Below are 23818 nucleotides of genomic sequence, written 5' to 3'. Positions count from 1 at the left end.
AATCATGTCACACCGCTGTCCTAGAACTTACCTATTTAAAATAGTCTCCTGAGTTAATTTTGGACAGCAGGGCGACTGGCTTAATTCAGATAGACTTACAGTAACCTACATACGATAGGTGCACATACACACAGATGCCCTGTTGCTGGAGAAACTTAGGACCCGGTCAGTGTTTTAAAGGAAATAGCAGGAGTGATGTTCTCAGTGATGTTCGTGCAGCTGCTTTACCGTGTTCACAGTCAAGCTCATACGTGCTAGGGTAAAACTGTAGGAGTCAAAAGTAAATTCACTCATATTTTAATCAGTCATTTTAACTAGATTTAAAATTAGAAGTTTAAACCACTATACTCTATATAAAGAACTTATCTTTTCTTACTCAATACTTGTTCCTTCCATAGCATATGCTTTATGAGGCAGCATGCATAAAATATTTAAAATGAGAGGACAGAATGTTTTCACATTTGATTCAATTATAATGTAATTCCTAATTCTGGTAACACAGTTGAGATCTGTATTATGAGTTATGGGTACTCATTGAGAAAAGGAAGTTTCTCTAATCCACGTATGTTAAGAGAATCCTGAGTCTTCTTAGTTGTAAATTTCAGGAGATGGCACCTTTTCAGAGGAAGTTGAAAATACGAGGAAGAAACAAAATAGTGCACGTAGGACACAGGGCCACACAAAGGCATTCTGTTGTTAACACTCATTCTGCTTCTGTAATGGCTTTTCATAGGTCATTCTTGTGAATGACCAAGGAAAGATAATCTTAAGTGAAAAATCAGTAGTGGTTGTGAAAACTTAGAGAGTAGAAGTCCACAGGCGGCCAGGCATGGTGGCTCATGCCTGTAATCCCAGCACTTTGGGAGGCCGAGGTGGGTGGATCATGAGGTCAGGATATCAAGACTAGCTTGGCCACGATGTTGAAACCCTGTCTCTACTAAAAAAATACAAAAATTAGCCAGGCATGGTGGCAGGCCCCTGTAATCCCAGCTACTCGGGAGGCTGAGGCAGGAGAATCACTTGAACTCGGGGAGAGAGGTTGCAGTGAGCTGAGATCGCACCACTGCACTCCAGTCTGGGTGACAGAGTCAGACTCCATCTCAAAAAAAAAAAAAAATCCACAGCAAGAATAATGGTATTGTTTGTAGAGCTTTATTAATTGGGTATTTTTTAAAAGACATTTTCATTCACAGGTTATTACTGTGGTTCTCAGGGGATCCAAATATGTAGGTCATTGGCTTCTTTACCTGAAGTAACCGAAGAGTACTTGGATCAGTAGAATAAATATTTATTGAATGAATCAGTCAGCCAATTAATATGATATTAGTGGTAGACCTGCCTCCTTTTATGGAAGAGGTAACAGATCCAGAGAGGTCAAGGAATTTAGTTCTAGACTGGAAAAGATGTAAAAGCCTTTGTTCCGATCATGTGTAATAAAAAGAACCAAAACAAGCAAACACTTTGTGGTAGCCATTGAGGATTCACAAAGGGTAGCTTCTTCTCTCTTCATCTACAACTTCAGAAGGTGTGACAGATTTTCCCTATTTATCATTACCAATAATAACAAGTATTGAGAATTTTAAAATTTCTCCCAGAAGATTAACAAGCAGGGAAGGGGAGGGCAGAGGATATCTAAACACGAGACTAAGGACATGTTGGAGGTGGTGCAACAATAATGAAAGAGAACAGCAGTAGAAGAGACAGAAAGGTTGTGTGCCCCTAAAGATTCTACACCCCTAGTTTGGAAACACTGATACATTTTAGGACACAGAGCACTCCTAGGTCTCTACTTAAAGTTTTAGAATGAATAATGTGTAACTTACAGAATCCAAACCTGTGGTTATTAAAACTTGGATCAAGATATGCCCAGTGTATACATTCTTAGCAAATAGGAACAACACTGCCACACTGGAGAAGGTCAGCAGTTAATAGACATTCTGTACGTAAGCCTTTTTGTACATAAGACACTTTGTACATGAGTAAGATGGAGAGACTGGCAGAGGTAGCGCCTGCTGTGCTGGGACCACTTCTTTGAGTACACTTCGGTTCAATTCAAATCAATGTATTCTTTCTCCATTGCTAACCTAATGTGAAACAAGCTTACCTGTCTCAGAAGTTTTTCAAGAGATAATCAAGAAACATTAATGCACATTCGAAAGGAGAATCTTCAATCCTAATTTGTTTTTTGTTTTTCTTTAAATAGATTTAGGGCTGGATGTGGTGGCTTACATCTGTAATCCCAGCACTTTGGGAGGCTGAGTCAGGCAGATCTTGAGATCAGGAGTTTGAGACTAGCCTGGCCAACATGGTTAAACCCTGTCTCTACTAAAAATAGAAAAAGTTAGCCGGGTGTGGTGGCAGGCAACTGTAGTCCCAGATACTCAGGAGGCTGAAACAGGAGAATCCCTTGAACCTGGGATGTGGAAGTTGCAGTGAGCTGAGATCGTGCCATTGCATTCCAGCCTGGGCAACAACAGCAAGTCTCCATCTCAAAAAAAAAAAAAAAAGGAAAAAAAGATTTAGGGGGTACGGTACAAGTGCAGTTTTGTTACATGGCTATATTGCATAGTGGTAAAACCTAGGCTTTTAGTGTACCTAACACCCAAATAAGTGTACATTATGCCCATTAGGTAAATTGTTCATCCCTAAACATTTTCTCACCCTCCCACTTTCTGGAGTCTCCAATGTCTGTTATTCCACTCTATATGTCCATATCTACACATTTAATCCCAATTTGTACCAAGTAGAATCTCATTTTTAAATCACAAAAAGGCTTATTAGTTGGCTGTTTTCTTTTTACTTATGAAAATTCATCTAGTTGCAACTGTCAATTTTTCCTCATTTCATTAAAAGTGTATATGTGATGCTTTCCCTAAGAACTGATGTACTGGAAATACAAATTAATAAATGCTCCCGGTGTAGAATTTTCACTTGCATCTTGTGCTTTTAATACAGTTTCAGGGTGTCATGAACAGGTTGTAAATGTTGCACTTATTGCCATGTCTCCGAATAAGCTAGAGAATTCTGGGATCCTGAGGCTTGATCCAGTCGCCAGGGCTGGAAGCACTGTGTTACGTGGCTGCAGGAAAAAGCAAGGAACTGAAGGCGATTGAACTTCTTTGAACATTGGCCCCAAATTCCTATGTGATCTCCAACCAGGATACAGGGAGGACTGTGTGTGAGTCACAGCTACTCATTTTGCCTAGATTAGAGACACACCAAATCTTGGCTGCCTTTCTCCAGACCTTTACTAATCTGTTAGTGAGAAGACACAGGATGTAAAAACTGGGGACCCAAAGAAGGCTCCTTCTCCCTAAGGCCTTGAATATAGCTTGCCATTCCCTGTGTCAAGAACCTACCATGATCCTGGTGGGTCTTCTGAGCGTAGAAGAAGACTCTGACCATCTCGCCTCATCGGCTCTTCCCTGGCTCATTGGAAAAGACCATCCCAAAAGATGGGTGATCCAAAGAGTGAGAGACACTTACCACAAAATGGGACCCTCCCCACAGAATATAGGGCTTTTACCTACTTCTCTTTCCCCATCAAAAACTACATTTCCTGTACCAGTTAGAGCACAAGTTATATAGGGAATATAGGGGGTGAGGAGCACATTGTAGAGGAGTGATAGTGGTAGATCCTTACTCCTGATGAAACGTTTTCATGTGCTTTTGGTCAGCCTGTCGTTCTGACTATCTATCATTTGTTTTCCCCTGTGAAGTTCCAGGGATATGGAAGTGGGTAGGTACACCTCTTGCCACCATTCTTTGCTCTGTAGCACCTTGTCATCATATTTTACCTTGAAGTCCTTGTCCCACATTATAGATCTTCACTTTGGTGTGCACACACCAAAGTTAGTGTGAGGAAGTAGTCAATGAAGTTATTATAGGATGACATTGTTCATCTGTGGTAGAAGACAGGATTGGGATGGAAATGGTGATACAAGCTAGGTGTTCTGTGAGGGTTTGTAACCCTTCCTCATGGGGCACTACCACTTCCCCCAAAATTGTCTCCATTATTAAGGAACATTTTGTGTGTGTGTGTGTGTGTGTGTGTGTGTGTGTGTGTGTGTGTGACACGGTCCTGCTCTGTCGATCAGGCTGGAGTGAGTGCAGTGGTATGATCTTGGCTCACTGTAACCTCCACCTCCTGGGTTCAAGCAATTCTCCTGCCTCGGCCTCCCGAGTAGCGGGGACTACAGGCACGTGCCATCCCATTCAGCTAATTTTTGTATTTTAGTAAAGATGGGGTTTTGTCATGTTGCCCAGGAGGGTCTCAAACTCCTGACCTCAAGTGATCCACCTGCCTTGGCCTCACAAAGTGCTGAGATTACAGGTGTGAGCCACTGTGCCCAGCCTGTTTTTATTTTTGAAGCTTACTATTAAATGTTGCTCTTGGTGTTTACTATTTTGTTGTCTTTTGGAAGCATTAAAATTTTCATGCTTAAAATCATTTATTGAATCCATAAAGCAAATCTCGAGAATATCTACTAAAACATAGGCTCATTAAAAATTTTTGAGTATAGAGCTTTTACTTTATTGAAATTAAAGTTTTGCAGCAAATATATATCTGATATTAGAACACTTGAAAGAGATACAGATTCATTTTCATTAAGCAGCACATTAAAAATGGTCTGAACTGGATTTCATTGATGCCAATCTAGGTATACACACACCAAAGTTGGTGTGACGAAGTATTCAATGAAGTTATTTTAGGAAAACATTATCTGTGGTGTAAGACAGGAATTGATTATGCCATATAGTACAACTTCACCCTTCTCCCAGTATAGCGTCTTCTTTAAAACAACTTTTTGTAGTAACAAGTAAGATTTTCCATGATATGTATATCTAAACCTTAGTTTCTTTTAAAGAACAATTCAAAGATTATTGGCAACAAAACAGTCTACTATGTAAGCAGTGGTTGCATATAAAACTAGTATGCCTAATAACTGAACACTGAAGTTTGTGTTTATCAGACATTGTAGTGTGGAGCACATATACTCTCACTACAGTGCTTATGCACTACATACATTCATACATTTAGAGAGACCTGCATCTCCCTGCATAAGTAGTCATCTTTTAAATGTACATTCCAGCATATAAAGAGTTTGCTTCTCAATAAATTGTTCAGTCTGCAAATAAGTAAGCTGTGCTTGTTGCAAATGATCTGTAATATTTTCAGGGAAGCTGGAAGCAAACCTGTTGACTATCATCCAAGAACAGTAAAAATATATTTCACTGATTGCATTTTGGGTTTTAATTAATAAGTGTCTTTCGCTTCAGAATTTATTGGTCATCAATTACATGACTCTTCTATACTTGAAATATGGTGTCTGCTGATTCTCAGTGTTGACTATATGCCTGGATTTTGATGACCAGTGAATATACCTGCCTCTGCTTTCCTTGAGAAAGCAAATCATCTCTCTTGAGATAGCCTAAATGGTAATTGTACATCTTCAGTTCTTAATTTCCTTCCCAATCTTGATGGTTAAATTCTTCATATTCTATGGGCAGTAATTCAGAATTTCTTTTACTGATTACCTGAAAGAGAAATAGTTTTAAAAACTCAAGAAATGCCACCCAAGGTTAAACCAATGGTTCATTCCAATATTACTGCCTCTGGTAGATAAGAGAATGTGCTTGCCATTTATGACATCTTTGAAATGTTGAAGATGGCCTCAAAACATTCTTAATTTTATAACCTACTAGCAATGTACTCCATGCCTTCTTAAGCCTATTTAGATTTTCAGGCTGACCCATGTCTTGGAGCACGGGTGGCAAACAGTCTGTGAATGAGTCACCATATTTCCATCCAACCATAATAGACACCATTAATGTATTACAGCATGCTTCCTCTTGGAACTCGTGTGTCCTCTGAATGTCTGTCAACACAGAAAACCACGTAGCCAGGAATAATTAGTATTGCTACTTCATGTTTGTTGTTCCTGTCTTGAAGTAAGATGTAGTTCTTCAAGTTTACTTCCTACTGTGAAAATTAACACTTCCTTTTATTTATTTGAAATGTGATCCATAATTCTATTTGGTACTTCAGGATTTAGTTGGACATTTTGTCAATGTCAGATCCTGTGTCCTATTGTCATTTTATGGCCCAGTCTAAACTTTCTCTGTTTTTCCAATTTTCTTGGTTTCAGAAAACTGAAGTGGCACACATTGTCAGTGTGTGCTTGGATATGTAAAACTATTATTAACATTTGGTGTGATAACCACAGTATCCTTGATTGTATATTGACTGTGATAATTTTTCTAGGTGCGAACTTTGAGGCATTTGTTTTTATCCAGCATTGTAGGCTTTACATAAAGTAGACATTGACTGATTATCACCAATTGTTTCTATCAAAAACTGTAATTTTTGAAAATGGGTAGTTTTAAGCTAAAGATTGTCCAAGGTTTTTCCACCAGAGTTATTTTAAAAAGCTATGTCAACTATAAATAAATTGTTTATAGACAAGTTATTTTTCTTTGTAAAATAAAATTATTTTAGTAAAATAAGTTGATTAAATGAATATTTTAAAAGAGATGTCTAGGACACTGAAAGAATTATTTATCTGAAGATGAACTTTTAGGAATTTTTGAAGTTATTCCTTGTTCACAAATCATGTTTCTTCATATTTTCTACATATTTTTCCTTTAGCTGATTATTATTTGAAATTGAAAGAGGCCATCTTAATGTATATAAAATTATTCCATGCCAGGAATATAAATTATTATTGTAAAGATTTCAACCTTAAAATACATTTGATAAATTACATGTGTATTTTTATAAGGAAAGGTTGGGAATATTATAAAATACTTGGATTGGTTTTGTTATTCTGTTGTTTTATCTACACATTTCAGTTACTCCCAGCCTTCTGCCTCTGTCCTTCTTGTGCTAGAAAATATCTGCCCTCCTTAAAACACTGAATTAAAAATAAAGTATCTTGCTTTTTCTCTTTTAAAATAAGAGTCAGGGACAGAAATGTTTTTAATTTCTTTCAAAAGTCAAGTTTAGTAATTAAAACCAACATATAAAATAAAGTATAATTTTACCTTGTTATTTTGTTGATTTTGGAACTTTTTAACACTAGTTTTGTATGCTTGATTTTCAGAGTGATCTCGCAACCTACAAAAGAAAGCAAAAACATAGTATCTTGTTTCGTGGGCTTATCAGCATTAATAGTAACTACAGCTTTCTACTATTTTAGTTTTAACATTATGACAAGTGAGAATAGATAGCATATTTTTGCAGGTGTCTTCTGTTTGAGTTGGAAGAAGTGTGCTTTCAGCATTTCCCCTGTTTTGCCTTTTAGTTGGCTACTTCCTAAGCAGTGGTGTCAGAAGGATTGCAAAACATAGATTTATTTCTCAAGTTCTCAGTTGTGGTTGCTGAAAAACAACTCTATAATAGCATATTGTTCATAAAATTTAAACCACAATAAAAAGTCACCTTATTCCAATTAGAATGGCTATTATCAAAAAGCCAACAAGTGTTGGCGAGGATGTGGAGAGAATATAAATGAGTACAGCCGTTATGGAAAACCATCTGTAGGTTCCTAAAAAATGAAGAATACAACTACCATATGATCCAGCAATTCCACCACTGGATAGCTATCCAAAGAAAATGAAATCAGTATATCAAAGAGATAGCTGCAGTCCTATGTATATTGCAGCACTATTCATAATACCCAAGATTTGGAGTCAACCTGTGTTCATCAATGGATGAACAGATAAAGAAAATGTGATATATGTGTATAATATATGTTATATAGAATATAAAATTATATATAATAAAACTCAGTCATATAAAGGTTGAAATCCTGTCATTTGCCACATGGATGAACCTGGAAGACATTATATTAAGTGAAATAAGCCAGACACAGAAAGACAAATACTGCAAGCTCTCACTCATGTGGAATTTAAAAAGCTGATCTCATAGAAATACAAAATAGAACAGTGGTTACCAGAGATTGGGGAGGAGAGGGAGAAGGGCATAATGGAGAGAGATTGGTCGGTGGGTACAAAGTTACAATGAGGCAGGTGGAATACATTCCAGTGTTCTGTTGCACAGTAGGATGACTATAGTTAATGATAGTTAATGATATATATTTCAAAATAGCTAGAAGAGAGGATTTTAAATGTTTTTACTACAAAGAAAGGATAAATGTTTGAGATGATGAGAATGCCAATTACCCTGATTTGATCATTGTACAATGTATACATGTATTGAAACACCGCATTGTACCCCATAAATATGTACAATTGTGTGTCAGTTAAATTTTTTAAAAACACAAAATAGGCCGGGCGTGGTGGCTCAAGCCTGTAATCCCAGCACTTTGGGAGGCCGAGGCGGGTGGATCACGAGGTCAAGAGATCGAGACCATCCTGGTCAACATGGTGAAACCCCGTCTCTACTAATACAAAAAAATTAGCTGGGCATGGTGGCGCGTGCCTGTAATCCCAGCTACTCAGGAGGCTGAGGCAGGAGAATTGCCTGAATCCAGGAGGCGGAGGTTGCGGTGAGCCGAGATCGCTCCATTGCACTCCAGCCTGGGTAACGAGAGCGAAACTCCGTCTTAAAAAAAACAAAAAACAAAACACACACACACACACACACACACACACACACACAAAATAAATACTTTTAGACTTTTATATATACATAATTTCTGTTAGTGTATATGCATTTTGCATTTTGTGTTTTTCCTCTTTGCATTATAAAATGGGTATAATATTCAGGAGCTATCTTCCTACATATGTTCCCTTATTAAACCTTTTTCTTTTTCCCAACATCTATTTATTACAATACAAGGGAAAGGGAGAAGGACGGAAAATTCTTTCAGTCCTAGTGCTCGATGGGAAGAAGGCAGAGGAGAGAGGAGGAAAAGTATGGTTTAAGGAGGCTGAGGTCGGGTGCAATGGCTCAGACCTATAATACCAGCACTTTGGTAGACTGAGGTGGGAGGACTGCTTGAGCCCAGGAGTTTGAGACCAGCCTGGACAATACAGAGTCTTGCTCTGTTGCCCAGGCTGGAGTGCAGTGGTGTGATCTTGGCTCACTGCAACCTCCGCCTCCCAGGTTCAAGCAATTCTCCTGCCTCAGCCTCCCGAGTAGCTGGGATTACAGGCACACGCCACCGTGCCCAGTTAATTTTTGTATTTTTAGTAGACGGGGTTTCACTATGTTGGCCGGGCTGGTCTTAAACTCCTGACCTCAGGTGATCCACTCGCCTTAGCCTCCCAGAGTGCTGGGATTACAGGCGTGAGCCACTACACCTGGTCTGTATTTTTTTTTTTTTTTTTAAAGAAAGTTGAGTAACAAGTTTCTTGCTCTCTGTCCCACCACCTAAGGGAGGATTTTCGGTTCCTATTTGTCCTGGTTGGGAGATTTCGAGGCTCTGAGAATTCCTGTGAAGGGGGCAGATGCCTGGGACCAGAACTAAGAGGCCACAGGTAAGGAGAATATGGAACTAGAAACCTTCCAGAAAACCTGGCAAGACCAGGAGAATCATACCTCATTATATATTCCAAGCCAACTGAGTCGTCTAAAGTGATTGCTCAAATCATTCATCAGATGAAGTTTGGACTACATTAAACTGGACTAGATTAAATTCCAAGCCCTTCCTCCTGCAGACCTACCCGCTAACCGAACCTACCCACTGTTCAGTGGAGAAAGCGCTCAAAAGGGAGTTGGTAACAACTATTGAGAGGGAAAAAGCCTACACCTCCTTTTCTCCATTTGAGGTATAGCATGTGAGTGAACCTATGACTTTGCTGTAGTTACAACAAGCACTTTCATATGATTAAAACATCCTCATAAAGGTCACTTTGTGCCATCATTACTGAAACTGTCCCCTATATTTAGAAACAATTTTCATTGTTATAAGTAATGTCACAGAGAGCACATCAGGCCTATTAAATTAAAGGACAAAAGTGAAACTGTGAAGACCTGAAAAGGAAAAGTCAAAATCTACTCTGTTAGACTTAGATTTGCATCTTTTTATACGTATACTGATAATTGTAATAAAAGCCTAACTCATTACATCAAAAAAGAAATTTCCAGCAAGTTCCTAGTACAACAGAATCTATATATACAACATCTAAAATTGAGGGAAATGTAAATGTATGGAGTATAGTTGTAAATATCGCACAGAGGAAAAGAGTAGAAGGAAAATAAAGGTGAAAATGCCATGAGGAACAAGTAACTGAGCAATGGTAACCGCTCTTCGTGCGTCAGCGGTAGTCTTCTCAGGAGGGCGCTTGCTCTCGCTATCATTTCCCCGTCTCATCACTTTCAGGTGGAATAACAAAAATGCGGCTAAATTTACAGCCCTTTAGAGAACGCTGTTTTCAAAGCTGCAGCGCTTGGTGTTCTCATGGATTTGCGTCTGAGTTTAGGTTTAAGTGCCAGGTAGGGAATCTGAGTTTTTCCTTACAGGGCTGCCCTTTGTTGACAGAAACAGCTCCAATAATGCTAGTAGTTGAGTAGCTTACACTGAGGGGCATCTAACTTATTCCTTCCCCAAAACCATGAATTTATTCCTGTTATTCCCATTAGATAGATGAGAAATGTGAAGCTTAAGGTCAGGGGGTGGGGAAGTGGCTTAAAGTCATACCGAGTTAGAGGCAGAATCTTACATTTGGGCGTAACCTTAAAGACTCTAATTTTAACCAGTGTCTAATCTATGGTTGACTGGATTTTGATTGGTCAGCTAATCCTTATATAAATAAATTTCATTACATAAATAATGGTATCTTGGGAGGAACTGAAATAACTGATGGGAGGAGGAGCAGGTCACGGAGATGTACAAGGGACCCTCAGAGAACTGCCGTGGTCCTGTTTCTTCACTGAGAGTCTGTCTGAAGTAGCTCATAGGGGCAACAGGGGTTTGTTCTCATGCTGAGCATATCAGGGGATAATACTTAGCATTTAAAAAGGAATATTCACGAAGTTGAAAAGGGCAAAATTGGGGTGATATGGGAGTTTCTCTCTTCTTCCCGAAGAAATTACACATCTTTCCCTCACTCCCTCCCTTTCTCCCTATCCCGCTTCCTCTCAGCAGGGTGCCTGGCACTTGGTGCTTAAAAATGTTCATTTCATTCCATTAGTCTAAGGAGCGTCAGTTTTCCAATGTATTTGAATCCCTCAAGTCCATATTATGCCCCAGAGACAGGCACAGGTGGAGGAAGTAGAGCACCACCAACCTTTTCAAGAGATGTTTATTTCCAGATCACCTGATGCCTTGCTTTATGGATCTCATGTATGACAACCTAGAATTAAAATGATCTTTCTCATTAAAGAAAGAGAAATGTTTAAAATTACAAATTGTACAGCCATCTAAAATAACAACTAAGGCTGATTAAAATAAAAACGGAATACATTCCTGTTCACAAAAGCCACATGCAACCCTCTTCTTATTCACTTTAATCCGCCCTCATTCGTTGGCCCTTTCTTCCCACTCCTCAACCTTTCTCTGAAATTGCGCACATTGGCTGCTCCGAACGTAGTGAGTTCTCTCAGTTGATTGTTTACACTCAATTGCAGATGGAAATGCTTGTTCTATTTCCTTCCCTCTTCTTACTATTGCACTTGACTAGCCTAAAAAAATTTACACAAGTGATACATTAACATATTCTCATCATTAAAAAACCCAGACCTCAATTTCACTCCATTCTATTGTTAACTGGAGTGATAGTTGTGAATCTGTTCTACATTTTTGCTATGAATTTATTTACATGTTGATCGAATCATACAAAACTGCCAATATTTGATGATTTGTGACAAAATGGCAATGCCATATGGTCAAACCTAACATACTTAATGTACAGTATTGTTATTAATTTAGTACATGTACAGGATCTTTTATGCCGCAATTTGCTTCTCATTTACTGACATGTTGTTTTTCCCTCTATGGAAGCCCCAGTAGAGTTGTATATATTATTTGCCTTTAGCTGCTGTTTCATAGTAACGTACTGTATTCTAGATGAACCATTTCCCTATTGATGGGCTATACAATTGTTTCACGACTCAAAGCAGTAATGCTGTGAACATTTTTGTAAGCCTATCTTGGTGCACAGGTGCAACTATTTTTGTAGAAATAATTATCTAAAAGTAGAGTACCTGAGTCAAATTTAAAATTTTATAGATAATGACGAATTTATTTTGAAAAAAGGCTTTTCCAATCTCTACATCCATCCACAATGCTTGAGGGAACTAGCTTTCCTCCACATTCCCACACTGAGTATCATCGATCTTCTTTTGCCAAATTCAGATGCCGTCTCCTTATTGTTTCTGGATTTCCCTGATCATAGTGAGATGCGCTATTGTTTGTATTTTACTGGTCATATGGATTTCTTCTATGAATTGCACCTATTGTTGCTCATTTTAATATTAGGCTGTTTGTCTTTATTAATACGTGTGCATGCTCATCCTTTGTCTGTAGTACAGGTTACATAATATAGAAACTTTCCCGCTCCCTTTTTGTTCGTAGGCCACCTTCATAACACTCTAAATTCTGGTTCCTGAATAGAGAGCCGTTTGTATCTTGCCTCCTTTTCTTCCTTCTAAAAAGCTTCCCTTAACCTTTCTGTCTGGAAATGAAGGAATGACTAAACACATCATAACACATCGAGAGAATGGACAGTTATGTAATCACCAGAAATGATGCTACAAAAAATATTTCATGATATGGAGAAACATTCTAAGTTAAAAAAAAAAAGACGATTGGACAAGAAATTCAGATTCTATTGTGCTTTAGAAAATCACCTATAAATCAATTCTATATAAACATAAACACGAAAAGATAACAGTTAATGTGTTGAATTAACTGTTTTTCAATTTTATATAAACATGAATGCCAAAAGATAATAGTTAATGTGTTGAATTAACAGGATTTTTATTTTTTTCTCACAATTTTCTACATTTCCCAGCTTTCTTATGATGAAAGCTATTATGTTTGCTATCAGGGGAAAGATCAAATTTTATGCACAAATACATCCCCAGTTAAGGTAGTAGACCAAGTATTCCGTCTTTTAAAGCTGATATGGGTTCTTTTTTCCTTCCCTATTGGTCTTAAGGAAACATTGCCGGGAAGCCTAGGGCAGGGTTCTCAACGTGCGGTCCTAGGACCAGCAGCATCAGCCTTACCTGAGTCCCACCCAGACCTACAGAATCAGAAACAGGGCATAGCAGGGTGAAGCCCTGTTGTTTTAACAGGCCCTTTTCTGGGTGATTCTGATGCTCACTAAAGTTTAAAAACCATCGATTGAAAGAACCATATGAATTTACTCTAATGATGGGTTTCTCAGAAGTGTGAGTAATGAGTTCTTGGGTCTGTGAGTTAGCGTGCTTGACCCACCTGCATGGAGCTCCCTTTCCCTGGAGGACCTCACACTCCTTTGTGCCAGGGCCACAGAGGCCAGGGTTTAGACCGTCCAGGCCCCCCTGGCTCTCATATCCTGGTTTGCAGCGACACTCCGCTTCCTCAGTCCACTCGTTCTTTACACACTGGGCAAATTCGCCGCAGGCCAGGAACTTGCAGGGATCTGCTTGATCAGCTGTAAAAAAATGGGGCAGATGTTAATGAATGTATGAATATCTAAGCAGTGGAACTGGCAGCAGTCAAAGGCAAGAGACCAAATACATTTGATATCACCTCATTTTGGAGTGGGTTGCAGTTGGAGGGAAAAGAAACGGGAGGGAAAAGAGAACCACACTCTGTATCTTAGAAAAATGAATTTGTAGACACAAGTGTTACTATATTTAGCTCCAAATATAATTATTTACAACCTTTAGCGTGCATCAGAATCATCTGGGGGCCTTGTTAAAATGGATTCCCTAGCCCCACACTCAGAGTTCCTGTGCAGGTGGTGTGGAATGGGGACTGAGAAGTTCTGTTTCTAAAACGGTTTCAGGTGATGCTGATGCATCTGGTCTGGGGAGCACATTTCGAAAACCACTGCGTCAGAGAATTAGGGATGTTTTGTTACTTAGCTTTTTTTTTTTTTTTTTTAAGTAAGCATTTATAAAGCAGTAAAGTCATTTATGTGAACAGTTTTGAGAACTCAGGATGATTTCCTGATTTTAAAAATAAATTTCTCTTACTCTCTTGCTAAGGCCCTAATGTTATAGACTCATTCTTTTGGATTATCTCTTCCTTATTAAAATTTAGATTCTCTTCTTTCTTGTCATTAGTTGTTCTATTTTACTCCAATTCTAATTCTATAGGGTTGTCTCCAGTTCCTTGGAAAGTGGATTAGAAATCAAGAGAATCTCAGATATTTAGCACTGGAAGGCCAGTGGCCCCTGTCTGCCTTTCCTTATCCTTATAGAGCTGAGCACTTTGAGCTCTCAGTAGAGAAGCAACTGGCCGGAGTCCCCAAGATCCAAAGGCAGAAGCAGAACAGGTCTCTTGTCATCAGACCGTAGTTGTTTCTGACCTGGAAGTTTTCCTGTTTAATCACAGCAGCCATTTACTTTTCAGATTATTCTTTCACCAAACACCTATCATGTGCAAAGAACTAGGGAACAGGCAACAGTAAAGCCATTCTTCCAAGAAATTTAGGAGAAGTAAGTAATGGATACAGAAAATTCTACACAAGAAACCCAATATCTTATCCAGTACGGAACTTTATTTTTTGAGAATAGAGTTTTGCCCTGTCACCCAGGCTAGAGTGCAGTGGCATGATCTTGGCTTACTGCAACATTTGTCTCCCGGGTTCAAGTGATTCTCCTGTCCCAGCCTCCCAAGTAGCTGGGATAACAGGTACCTACCACCATGCCCAGCTAATTTTTGTATTTTTAGTAGAGATGGGGTTTTGCCAGGCTGCTCTCAAACTCTTGACCTCAGGTGATCCGCCCACCTCAGCCTCCCAAAGTGCTGGGATTACAGGCATGACCCACCGCACCTGGCCACCAGTACAGAGCTTTAAATAAATAAGCTCTCAGGAAGATACGTTTGGAGGAGAGAGCATCATGGAGGGGATTGCTTTGAAGTGAGTATTTAGAGTGGGTTGCATTTTTCCATACAAAGACTAGGAAAGGCATTCCAACTGGAGGCAGGAGCAGAGCCACAGAACCGGGAAAGAAACAGAAATGGGAAGAGAGAGCAGAGGGAACTCAGGAGGGAGCAGAGACTTGTGGATGAAAAGGAAGGGAACGCAGACCGGAAAGGTAAGTTAAGACCAGTATCTAAATGCAGTGCTAAGGGATCTGGACTTTATAGGCAGGTAGGAGCTGTGGACGATTTTTGAGCAAGGGAAGGCTATGATTAGAATTGTACTTTATAGTAGAACTTAGAATTTTTAGAATTAGGATGACCAGATATAATCTGGTCCAATATTTCCCAAGTGGGAACATTTGCTGTACTCTAATTCAGCAGGATTTGATAAGTTTTATACTAAAAAGAAGTTCAGTGACTAAGGTTTTTAAAATGCTATGTGAAATAAATCTACTTTTCCTCTTTTGTCTTGCTCTTTCTTCTTCCAACGCCAACCCCTTCTCTTTTTACTTTTAAACTTCTTATGGTTGTTAATACGCTAATATCTATTGTGAATCTTTGAGCTGAGAATGTATTCAGCTGCTTTGCCAAATTGACTGACCACAGTAACTCTGTGTAGGGACAGGTAGAGGTGAGAACCTCAGTGGTAGAAAGGCGTTAAAGGAGGAAGATCCGTGCGACGAGCCCAAATGTCTGGGCAAGAGCAGGTCCATGAAAACATGCTTTTGAATCTGCCATCAAGGTAGACCTGCCAAGTCTTTCTGTGAAGTTGTATTTCTCTGAAGCTTGTGGGTCCCTTATGGACACTAGAACCAGCTTTCCCTTCCTCACAGTTCCTAAAGCTGGTTATGTTTAGGGATCCTTATCACTGATTAGGAAATAACTCAAATTCACATTGACAACCCAGGTGATTTCACATCTAGGACTTGATTTAGTAAATAACAGCTGTCAGCAACTTTACACTCAGGACTGTGGCCTTGGAAATAGAAGCTGGGAGAAAGTAGTCAGCAGTTCCATTTCCTTCTCTCTGCAGTGGAGAAATAGATTTAACTTGGAAAGCTGACTGAGCGAACAGATTCCGTCCTTCTAGAGTAACAGGAGATGTAGGATAACCAAGAGTTTCCTCACGAAAATAGATACTCATATTTTACCATAATTTCCTTCAGCGCAGCCAGGAATGATTTATGCATCAGTAAAGCGCATAGTAGGTGACACTGGAAAAACAGATTTATCCAAATCTGGGGGCCCTGAATTGGGTATAATTGAAGAACAAATTCGACCAGTTTATAAATTGCTTGCTTTCCCCATGTTATTTATTCAGGACCAGTCTACGGAGAAGAAGTAGGCAACTTTAAATCGCCAAGCTTAGGTTTTGTTTGCTGTGTATTTCTTCATGGGTACAAGACGACTAAGACAACCTTCATTCATTCAACAAATATTGACTTAGCCTTTCAAAACCTTCAGCTCTAAGAATTTCAGACCAGCTGATTGTTTTAATGTTCATTTTTATCAAGATACAAAATTTTACATTTCAGGTAGAATTTTTAGAGCTAGAAGGCATTTTAGAGACCTTCTTGACTAATTCATTCACTTTACAGATAAGGAAGCTGAGAGTCAGTGGTGCTGCCAAGGGCATGTCTGTGCTGAAGTCCTCTGACTGGTCTCACTGCCCTCTGTGGACTGTGTGAGAAGTTCCAGGGAAGGGCACAGCCCCAAGGGGGAGCTATTGGACCACTTTGCTAATATATTGGTCCACTTTGCTAATACGGCAAGTGAAGGCAATTAGAATTAGAGTCAAACGAGAGACTTTATATCAGTAATTTGTAAAGCAATTCACACTGCTTCCACTCTTATTATCTTAAAAATATTTTCCCTAGGTATTTTGATGACCCTCTTTACTTTGTCATTTTTCAAGGAACACCTAAAACTTTAGGCTTAGGCAAAGACTGAGAACTGGATGTGGGCTGATTCTGGGGAGGAAGAGCCATGGAAGGGATAGGAAAGATTGGCTGTATGTAGATGAATGAAAGTTTAAATAGTAGAACTTTTGTAAGCAAAATTTTCCCTATGTTTTCATTTTCTTTAGTTGCCGTATCCTAAAGCAGCCTCTCATTATTTTCCTTAGAATAATGAACTTACTCATGGGTAGGCCATACCAACAGTTGTCTCTTCCTTTATTTTAATTTTTTTGAAGTGGAGTCCCCCTCCACACCTCTCGTTGCCCAGGCTGGAGTGTAATGGTGCCATCTCTGCTCACTGCAACCTCCACCTCCTGGGTTCAAGTGATTCTCCTGCCTCAGCCTCCTGAGTAGCTGGGACTATAGGCACCTGCTACCACGTCCCACTAATTTTTATATTTTTAGTAGAGACGGGTTTCACCACGTTGGCCAGGCTGGTATCAAACTTCTGACCTCAGGTGATCCGCCCGCGTTGGCCCCCAAAAGTGCTGGGATTACAGGCATAAGCTACCATGCCTGGTCTCTTGTCTCTTCTTTAATACATCCCAGAGCATGTGTACAAGACAAATTAGTTTGAACTTCCTACTCTTTGCTATTGATTTGATCAATAATAAGAATCTCTTTGCTATGCTGCAACAACTGAAAATGTTCTGCTCTGAACATGGTCAAAACCTTTGAAAGAAGCGGGCAAAGAGACTTGAGATCAATAGTAGGTTAGGGAGAAAAAAGTAGATGCTGTTGTCTAGAAGAATATTTTCAAGTCATGATCAAATTGTGTGTGGGTCTAAGGAAGTGAAATCTTCATGACTGGTATGTAGACGAATTGGTCTATAATTGCCTTTGCTGGCTGGATTTGTTAAAGTTCCCTTCAAACCATTTATTTTTATGGTTGGCACTACAGAGAGAGAGAATTCACCATGACCCTATACCATATTCAAAACATACCTAGTACGGTTTGGGGCATCCTCTGGGCTTACTATAATTGCTTGCTAGCAAAATGACTTAGTTTTCTATTTTTAAGCCATGAGGATAGCTCTTCTGCACAGCAAATTTGACAGTCTCTCCACAGAGGCAGTCCAGGGCACTGACCTCGGCAAGCTGAGCAGTGTCAGTGGCTGTTCCTTAGCAGTTGGTGGGAAGGTCCAGGTCTAGCTTGGCATGCAGAGGTCCGGGTCTAGTCTACTAGCATCCCAGTAGATTCTGGCTATAGTCAGAAGAGCCATGTCATTGCATTTCAGGCCTTGTCCCTGGAGTGTCCCTGGGATCATGACCTTGAACCTCCAGCTTCAGTGGAAAGGGCAGTTATTTATATAAACAGGGACCTCACACTTATCGAGGGCCATTATGTGTTTGGCACTGTCCCGGGCACTTCACTTTTAACATGTGTCTTCGCTAATATTACAGCAGCCTCTCAAATCCATATGGATATTGCCGACATCATGTTCATCGGCGAGAAAACTGAAGCTCATTTTAGCTATTAAGTATGATCCAAGATTAACATTCCTATCTGTCTGTTTACAATGTTTGGCTTTTTAAATCATTCTAGAGGTTTTCAAATATGGGGTTTCCAGGAGACACCTCAGCACTGCAAGGGGCTCATAGGGATGAGGGAAAGAGAGTGGGAGCCCCCTTCCACACCTGCATTGCCATCCCACTGGCAGATGTATCAGACTTCTATGAATGCTTTCCTTTGAATAAAAGCTCCCCTAACTAAACAAAAGCTCAAATCCATTGTCTGCTCCACCCTTTCATGAGGCAGAATGTTTCCTGTAGAAAGTACAGTCTGACACTACAGTGGCTCCATTTCCCCCCCGCTTTTTAAATATGACAGCAATGAACATGGCTTGAAATAAGTAAGCTGCCATGTAGGGCTTGGAAATATTTGTATCATTCAGAGATTTACAGTGTAAGCGCATTGGATGTATCAGTTTCTCCGTGGATTTGCTTATATACTGTCTTCTGTGTGCATGTCAAAGGTACTCGGAAGCAATCCCAATTGGTGACTGAGGAAGTTCGTTTCCCAGCTCTCCATCTGGTGATCAAAAAGCATTTAAATGAATGTCCTCTGCCCGCAGGGAAGACCTTGAGGCATTTTAAAGTGAAAAACATCATGGTCCTTGTTATCAAAAAGTTTATAAATTCATGGAGATCATAGGTCCCTGGGGTCCAAGACTTCCTCTTTTTCAAGCCTCTTGTTTCTGGTCCCAAGTACACTCATGTTTGTCAGGCCTGAAAATAGGCTTTCCCTGGTTGCCCGACTTCAGAGGGTCAGGCAATAGGAAAGTCTATTTTCAGGCCGGACAAACACTCCCTTTTCTCCAGCTCAAGATCCTGCCGTCGGCGACCGCTCCCCGTCAGCCCCGCTCTGCCCCTCAACCTTGTCCTGCTCTTGCCGCGTGTCCTACTGGGTGTGTACCGAGTGCTTTTATCTCCCTACCCTTTATCATTTCATCATCTCCTTCTTCTGTGCTGTCCCATCTTATTCACATGTTAGACAGAAAGCGATACATCTCTTTTGATTGGATCCCGTCCAAGGGCAAGCAAGGTTTCAGCTCGGGTTGCCTGTAAAATTCAGGCCTCACCTGGACTGACCGGGCTGAGGCTGGGGCTCTTTCGTGGACATTTTTTCAATGCGATAAAACCTATTTGTCACTAGATGGCGCTCAATAGCAAAAGAAGCCAGAGTAAACTTCGGGAATGACATTTTAAGCACCTCAACTGATGTCTGACTTCTTAAAAACCACTGTGCCTTGCGCGTTGGAGGAGGGAAGCGAGGTCTGCAAGGAATTCACGCGGTAGCAGGAGCAGCTCCAGGGGACCGCTGATAGAGCCATTATTACTCCGTGATTACAGCGGCAGATCGGGCCTGCCCGGTGGGGGTAATGTGGTGGAAACTCCCGGATCATCTTTTCCCACTTACAAAAAGGCAGAGCTACGACTCTAGAGTCCAGAGGCAGGCGGACCCGTCGCTTCCCGCGCCGCCACGCCCTGGCGCCCAGCGTGACTAAGCTTCACGCCTGAACAAAGTGACAGATTTTGGTTGTGTAGGCGCGGGGGGCAACCTCGCCGCCCGCGCGCTCCTTCTGGCTGCCGCGGGCAACTGTGAGGCCGCCTCGCCCTCCCCTTCCCCACTTATCACCAAGGCTTTGTGGTCATGTTTTGTTGATGGTGAGAAGGTGAAGGGGTCGTTCATTCCTTTGCCTGGAGCATCGCATCACAATCAATAGCAATCTGCAGGAGGCACAGCCTGAGTGCCCGTCGTGCTTTTAGGAACCCATGAAAATGTTTTCTTTAAAATCGGAGTGAAAAAATTAATACAACCCATACTGGATTATATTCACTTTTGTACTCACGAAGTTAAGGTATAATTTTAATATTCTTGATTAATATTAATATTCTTTATTAATAGTCATGAAGGCAAAGGGTCTAGAGCCCAGGAAGTCTTAATGAGGCCCTGGTAGTCTGACAGTTCTCTTCTCAAGGCATGAATATCACTTTTACATAGTGCTTGGGGCTTGGCAATTAGTAATTTGAATAAATATGTCCCTGCACTGAGGTTTCGTCTGAGATGTAACACAGGGACCTCACAGCTTTCACCAAATCCTGAGGAGGTCGTGGGGTGAGTTGTACCTTCAGAGGGAATGGACCTGCTTATCTGTTCTACAAATGAAGGAACCTCAGGACAGTGCCCCAGGAGGGGAGGCCTGACCCGTACAAATTATCTGTGGTCTTGGGAACATAGGTTAGCATCTCTGGCTCTCACTTTTCTCTTCCATAAAATGGAGTGTTTAAATCAAGAGATCACTAATCTCCCTCCAACTCAAATATACATCTTCCATTCTGCGTGTTCTACAGCCAATGGAGGTGGTTCATGATACCTCCAGAAATGCAGATATAATTCAGCGATTCAAAGAAATCATAAAATATATATGTTTAAGTTATTGTTGATTGCTTCATTATTTTATTGTTATAAAATGTTTGGCTTATGGCTTATTGCTGTAAAGTAGATTAGAATGAGAATATTCAATGATAAACAGCACATAGCACAGCACCATGCACATGTTTGGAGCTTAATACACATTTATAGAATTAAGATAACAGGAGTTCTTTCCAGTTTAAAGGGGCAAGTACATGTAATAGACATTAGGTTTCATTTCAGTTCTCCACCACTCTCAAGAACCACCACCACAGCTATTTATAGTAGGCTCTCAATAATCCTTTTTTTGTGTGAGTGGTATGTGACTACCCTCACACATCTTGCCCTGGATGTGAAGTTGAAGAATTGTCTCAGCTTTGAGTCTTTATCATTATCTGCCAAACAGAGGCGTTCTGGATGGATTGGTGCTAGGGTGGTGGCCTAAGTGTCCCGGGCTCAGCGAGTGGAGGGAGAATTCTGGCTCGGGGGAAGCTGGAAGGAGGCCCTGAAGCTGGGCTAAGGCACAGACTTGTGTGAAGGGGTTTGCATTAAGGGATTGGTGGAAGAGCTCCAGGAGCATCTTAAGGAAGCTCCATGTGGTGTTTGGGTGTGGAATGAGGGCACAGACTGAAACCCTGGAGAGAGGTGAAACGTGTCTGGCAGTCCAGCCAGGGTTGGGGCCTCTAGTGAAGGCAGATGTCAAACAGAAAATCTGCAATGCTGTGCATCTCAGGAGGCAAAGGACCAGCAGTGTGACCCCAGGAGACAGGGCCAGCGATGTAAGAGACGAGAGGGCAAATGAAGAGTGAACAGGCTGAGGAGACCCACCTGGAAGGAGACTTCCTGTGACTGCTCCAGCTGGGAAGGGACACTCCTAGCAGTACATATAAAGGGGATGCTTGGGCACTCAGGACTTTTGTTTCTGAGAGTATAAACATTTTTTTTTTTGAATTCTAACACCAGGCCAAAATATGATAAACTTCATTTGGTGAAGTGTAGAAACTAACAGAATTCATTTAGGATTAATTAAACTGAAGTTTGTTGTCACTTTTTCTAAATAAACAACCTTTATAACGCAGTTAGAAGGGCTTACAAGATTCCTTTTTGTAAAGAGGTTATAGGGTAGAGTTGAAGATGGCACACAAATCTGGCTTTGAATTCTAGAGCTGCAGCATTTGGTAATTGTGTAACCAGCAAAAGGCAAATTACTTATACTTCTCTGAAACACAATTTCTGCAACTGTATAGTAGGGGAAAATAATACTACTTTGCATAGTTATTAAGATTAAAACTTGTGTCAATAGTAACTATTATTGTCATGAATTGAAAGTAATATTATTGTCATTAATGTGAAGAGTGACACATACCACCTTTTCAGAGCAGTTCAGAGTCTTACAAATTATGCATTTTCCAGGGAAAAGAAGCTTGTTGATCCACATTTTCATGAAAGCATCCTGGATGTCAGACTGTAATTAATTTCAATATTTACCATTTACCAGCCTTGAGGGCTGCCCATTTTTGAGGGGGCTTCTTAGGAATTCAAGGAGAGAATAAGTTATATGTAGTTTTGCATTTTTGAAATCTTCAGCCTACACAACTAACTAGCATAAAAGCCCTACATGCTTCTGAAGAATTTTCACAGCAGCCTAAATGAAAGACAACTCCAGTTGCTGGAGATGCTGGCAGAATACTGAGCAAGCTGTGATTTATTCAGTTTTTCAGTTGATAAATCACAGAAAGTTCTAACGCTGGTTTATACTTTTTATATCACAGGTTCATTTATCCAGAGTTTTTTAAAAAGGTGAATGGCACACCTAACGCAATAATAACAGCATGTTGCTTCTCCTACATGCCTGCACCTCTGCAGATGTTATTTGGCCTAACGGATTGCTAATCCTCATTTAGAGGATGCATCCAGGAGTTCACATGCTGATCTGAATGTGGAATGATATTTACCAAAAACCTCATGAGAATTTTCAAATTCTCTCTTCTCCTTAGTTCAAAAGTTGTTGTGGAATAATGTATCATTCTCCCAGCATTGTGACCACAAATTACTTTCTACCTTGACATTAAGCAAAAGAAAAGAGAAAGACTTAATCGGAATTTGTTTCAAATTTTACAAATGAAACTAAATAAATTGTCTGGGCATTGCCTGTAAATATAGTAAAATTGGGGCATAGACAAGAAATACTATTCTGGGCTAGACATGGTGGCTCACACCTGTAATCCCAGCACTTTGGGAGGCTGAGGCAGGCGGATCACTTGAGGCCATGAGTTCAAGACCAGCCTGGCCAACATGGCGAAACCTGGTCTTCACTAAGAATAAAAAAATTAGGTGGGAATGGTAGCGCGCCCTGTAATCCCACCTACTTAGGAGACTGAGACAGGAGAATCACTATAACCTGGGAGGTGGAGGTTGCACTGAGCCGAGATTGCACCATTGCACTCCAACCTTAGTGAAGAGCCAAACTCCACCTCAAAAACAAAACAAAACAAACAAACAGAAAACCAAATACTATTCTGACCAAGACAGTCTTCACATTCCCCTCAGCTTCACTAAACATTTTTTCCCCTCAAGACAGGGTCTCACCCTGTCACTCAAACTGGAGTGCAGTGGTACGAGTAGCTGGGACTACAGGCATGTGCCACCACGCCCAGATAATTTTTGTTTTTGTGTTTGTGTCTGTGTGTAGAGATAGGGGTTTCACCATGTTGCCCAGGCTGGTCTTGAACTCCTGGGCTCAAGCAATCCACCTGCCTCAGCCTCCCAAGGTGCTGGGATTACAGGCATGAGCCACCACTCCCAGCCTTCACTAAACTTAGACAAATTTCTTCCACAAGGCTTTCAACCTCCTTTTTCTTAGAGCAGTTAGTTAAAAAAAAACTTGTAATTGCAAATTCTATGTTCCTTTGAGATGTAAATCTTTTAAAAAGCCTCTTGCCACATTTACAACT

General features: G+C 40.4%; 1 protein-coding gene across 2 annotated transcripts in view; it reads right to left on the bottom strand.

The window, feature by feature from the left end:
• Nucleotides 1-4510: 4510 nt before the first annotated feature.
• Nucleotides 4511-23818, bottom strand: part of IMPG1 (interphotoreceptor matrix proteoglycan 1) — a 155040-nt gene continuing 135732 nt past the window's right edge. For both annotated transcript variants that reach the window (XM_064360910.1, XM_064360911.1), the window contains 3 exons: nt 13350-13548; nt 7045-7117; nt 4511-5538 (listed from right to left, as the gene is read on the bottom strand). In XM_064360910.1, coding sequence (XP_064216980.1) covers nt 5461-5538; nt 7045-7117; nt 13350-13548 — 350 coding nt within the window. In that variant the 3' untranslated portion in view covers nt 4511-5460. The remainder of the gene's footprint in view (nt 5539-7044; nt 7118-13349; nt 13549-23818) is intronic.

Source organism: Aotus nancymaae, unplaced genomic scaffold (genome assembly GCF_030222135.1).
Source record: "Aotus nancymaae isolate 86718 unplaced genomic scaffold, 86718_ANA_hifiasm-v0.15.2.pri h1tg000040l, whole genome shotgun sequence".
Classification (NCBI taxonomy): domain Eukaryota; kingdom Metazoa; phylum Chordata; class Mammalia; order Primates; family Aotidae; genus Aotus; species Aotus nancymaae.
This window is presented reverse-complemented; position numbering and strand designations above follow the sequence as displayed.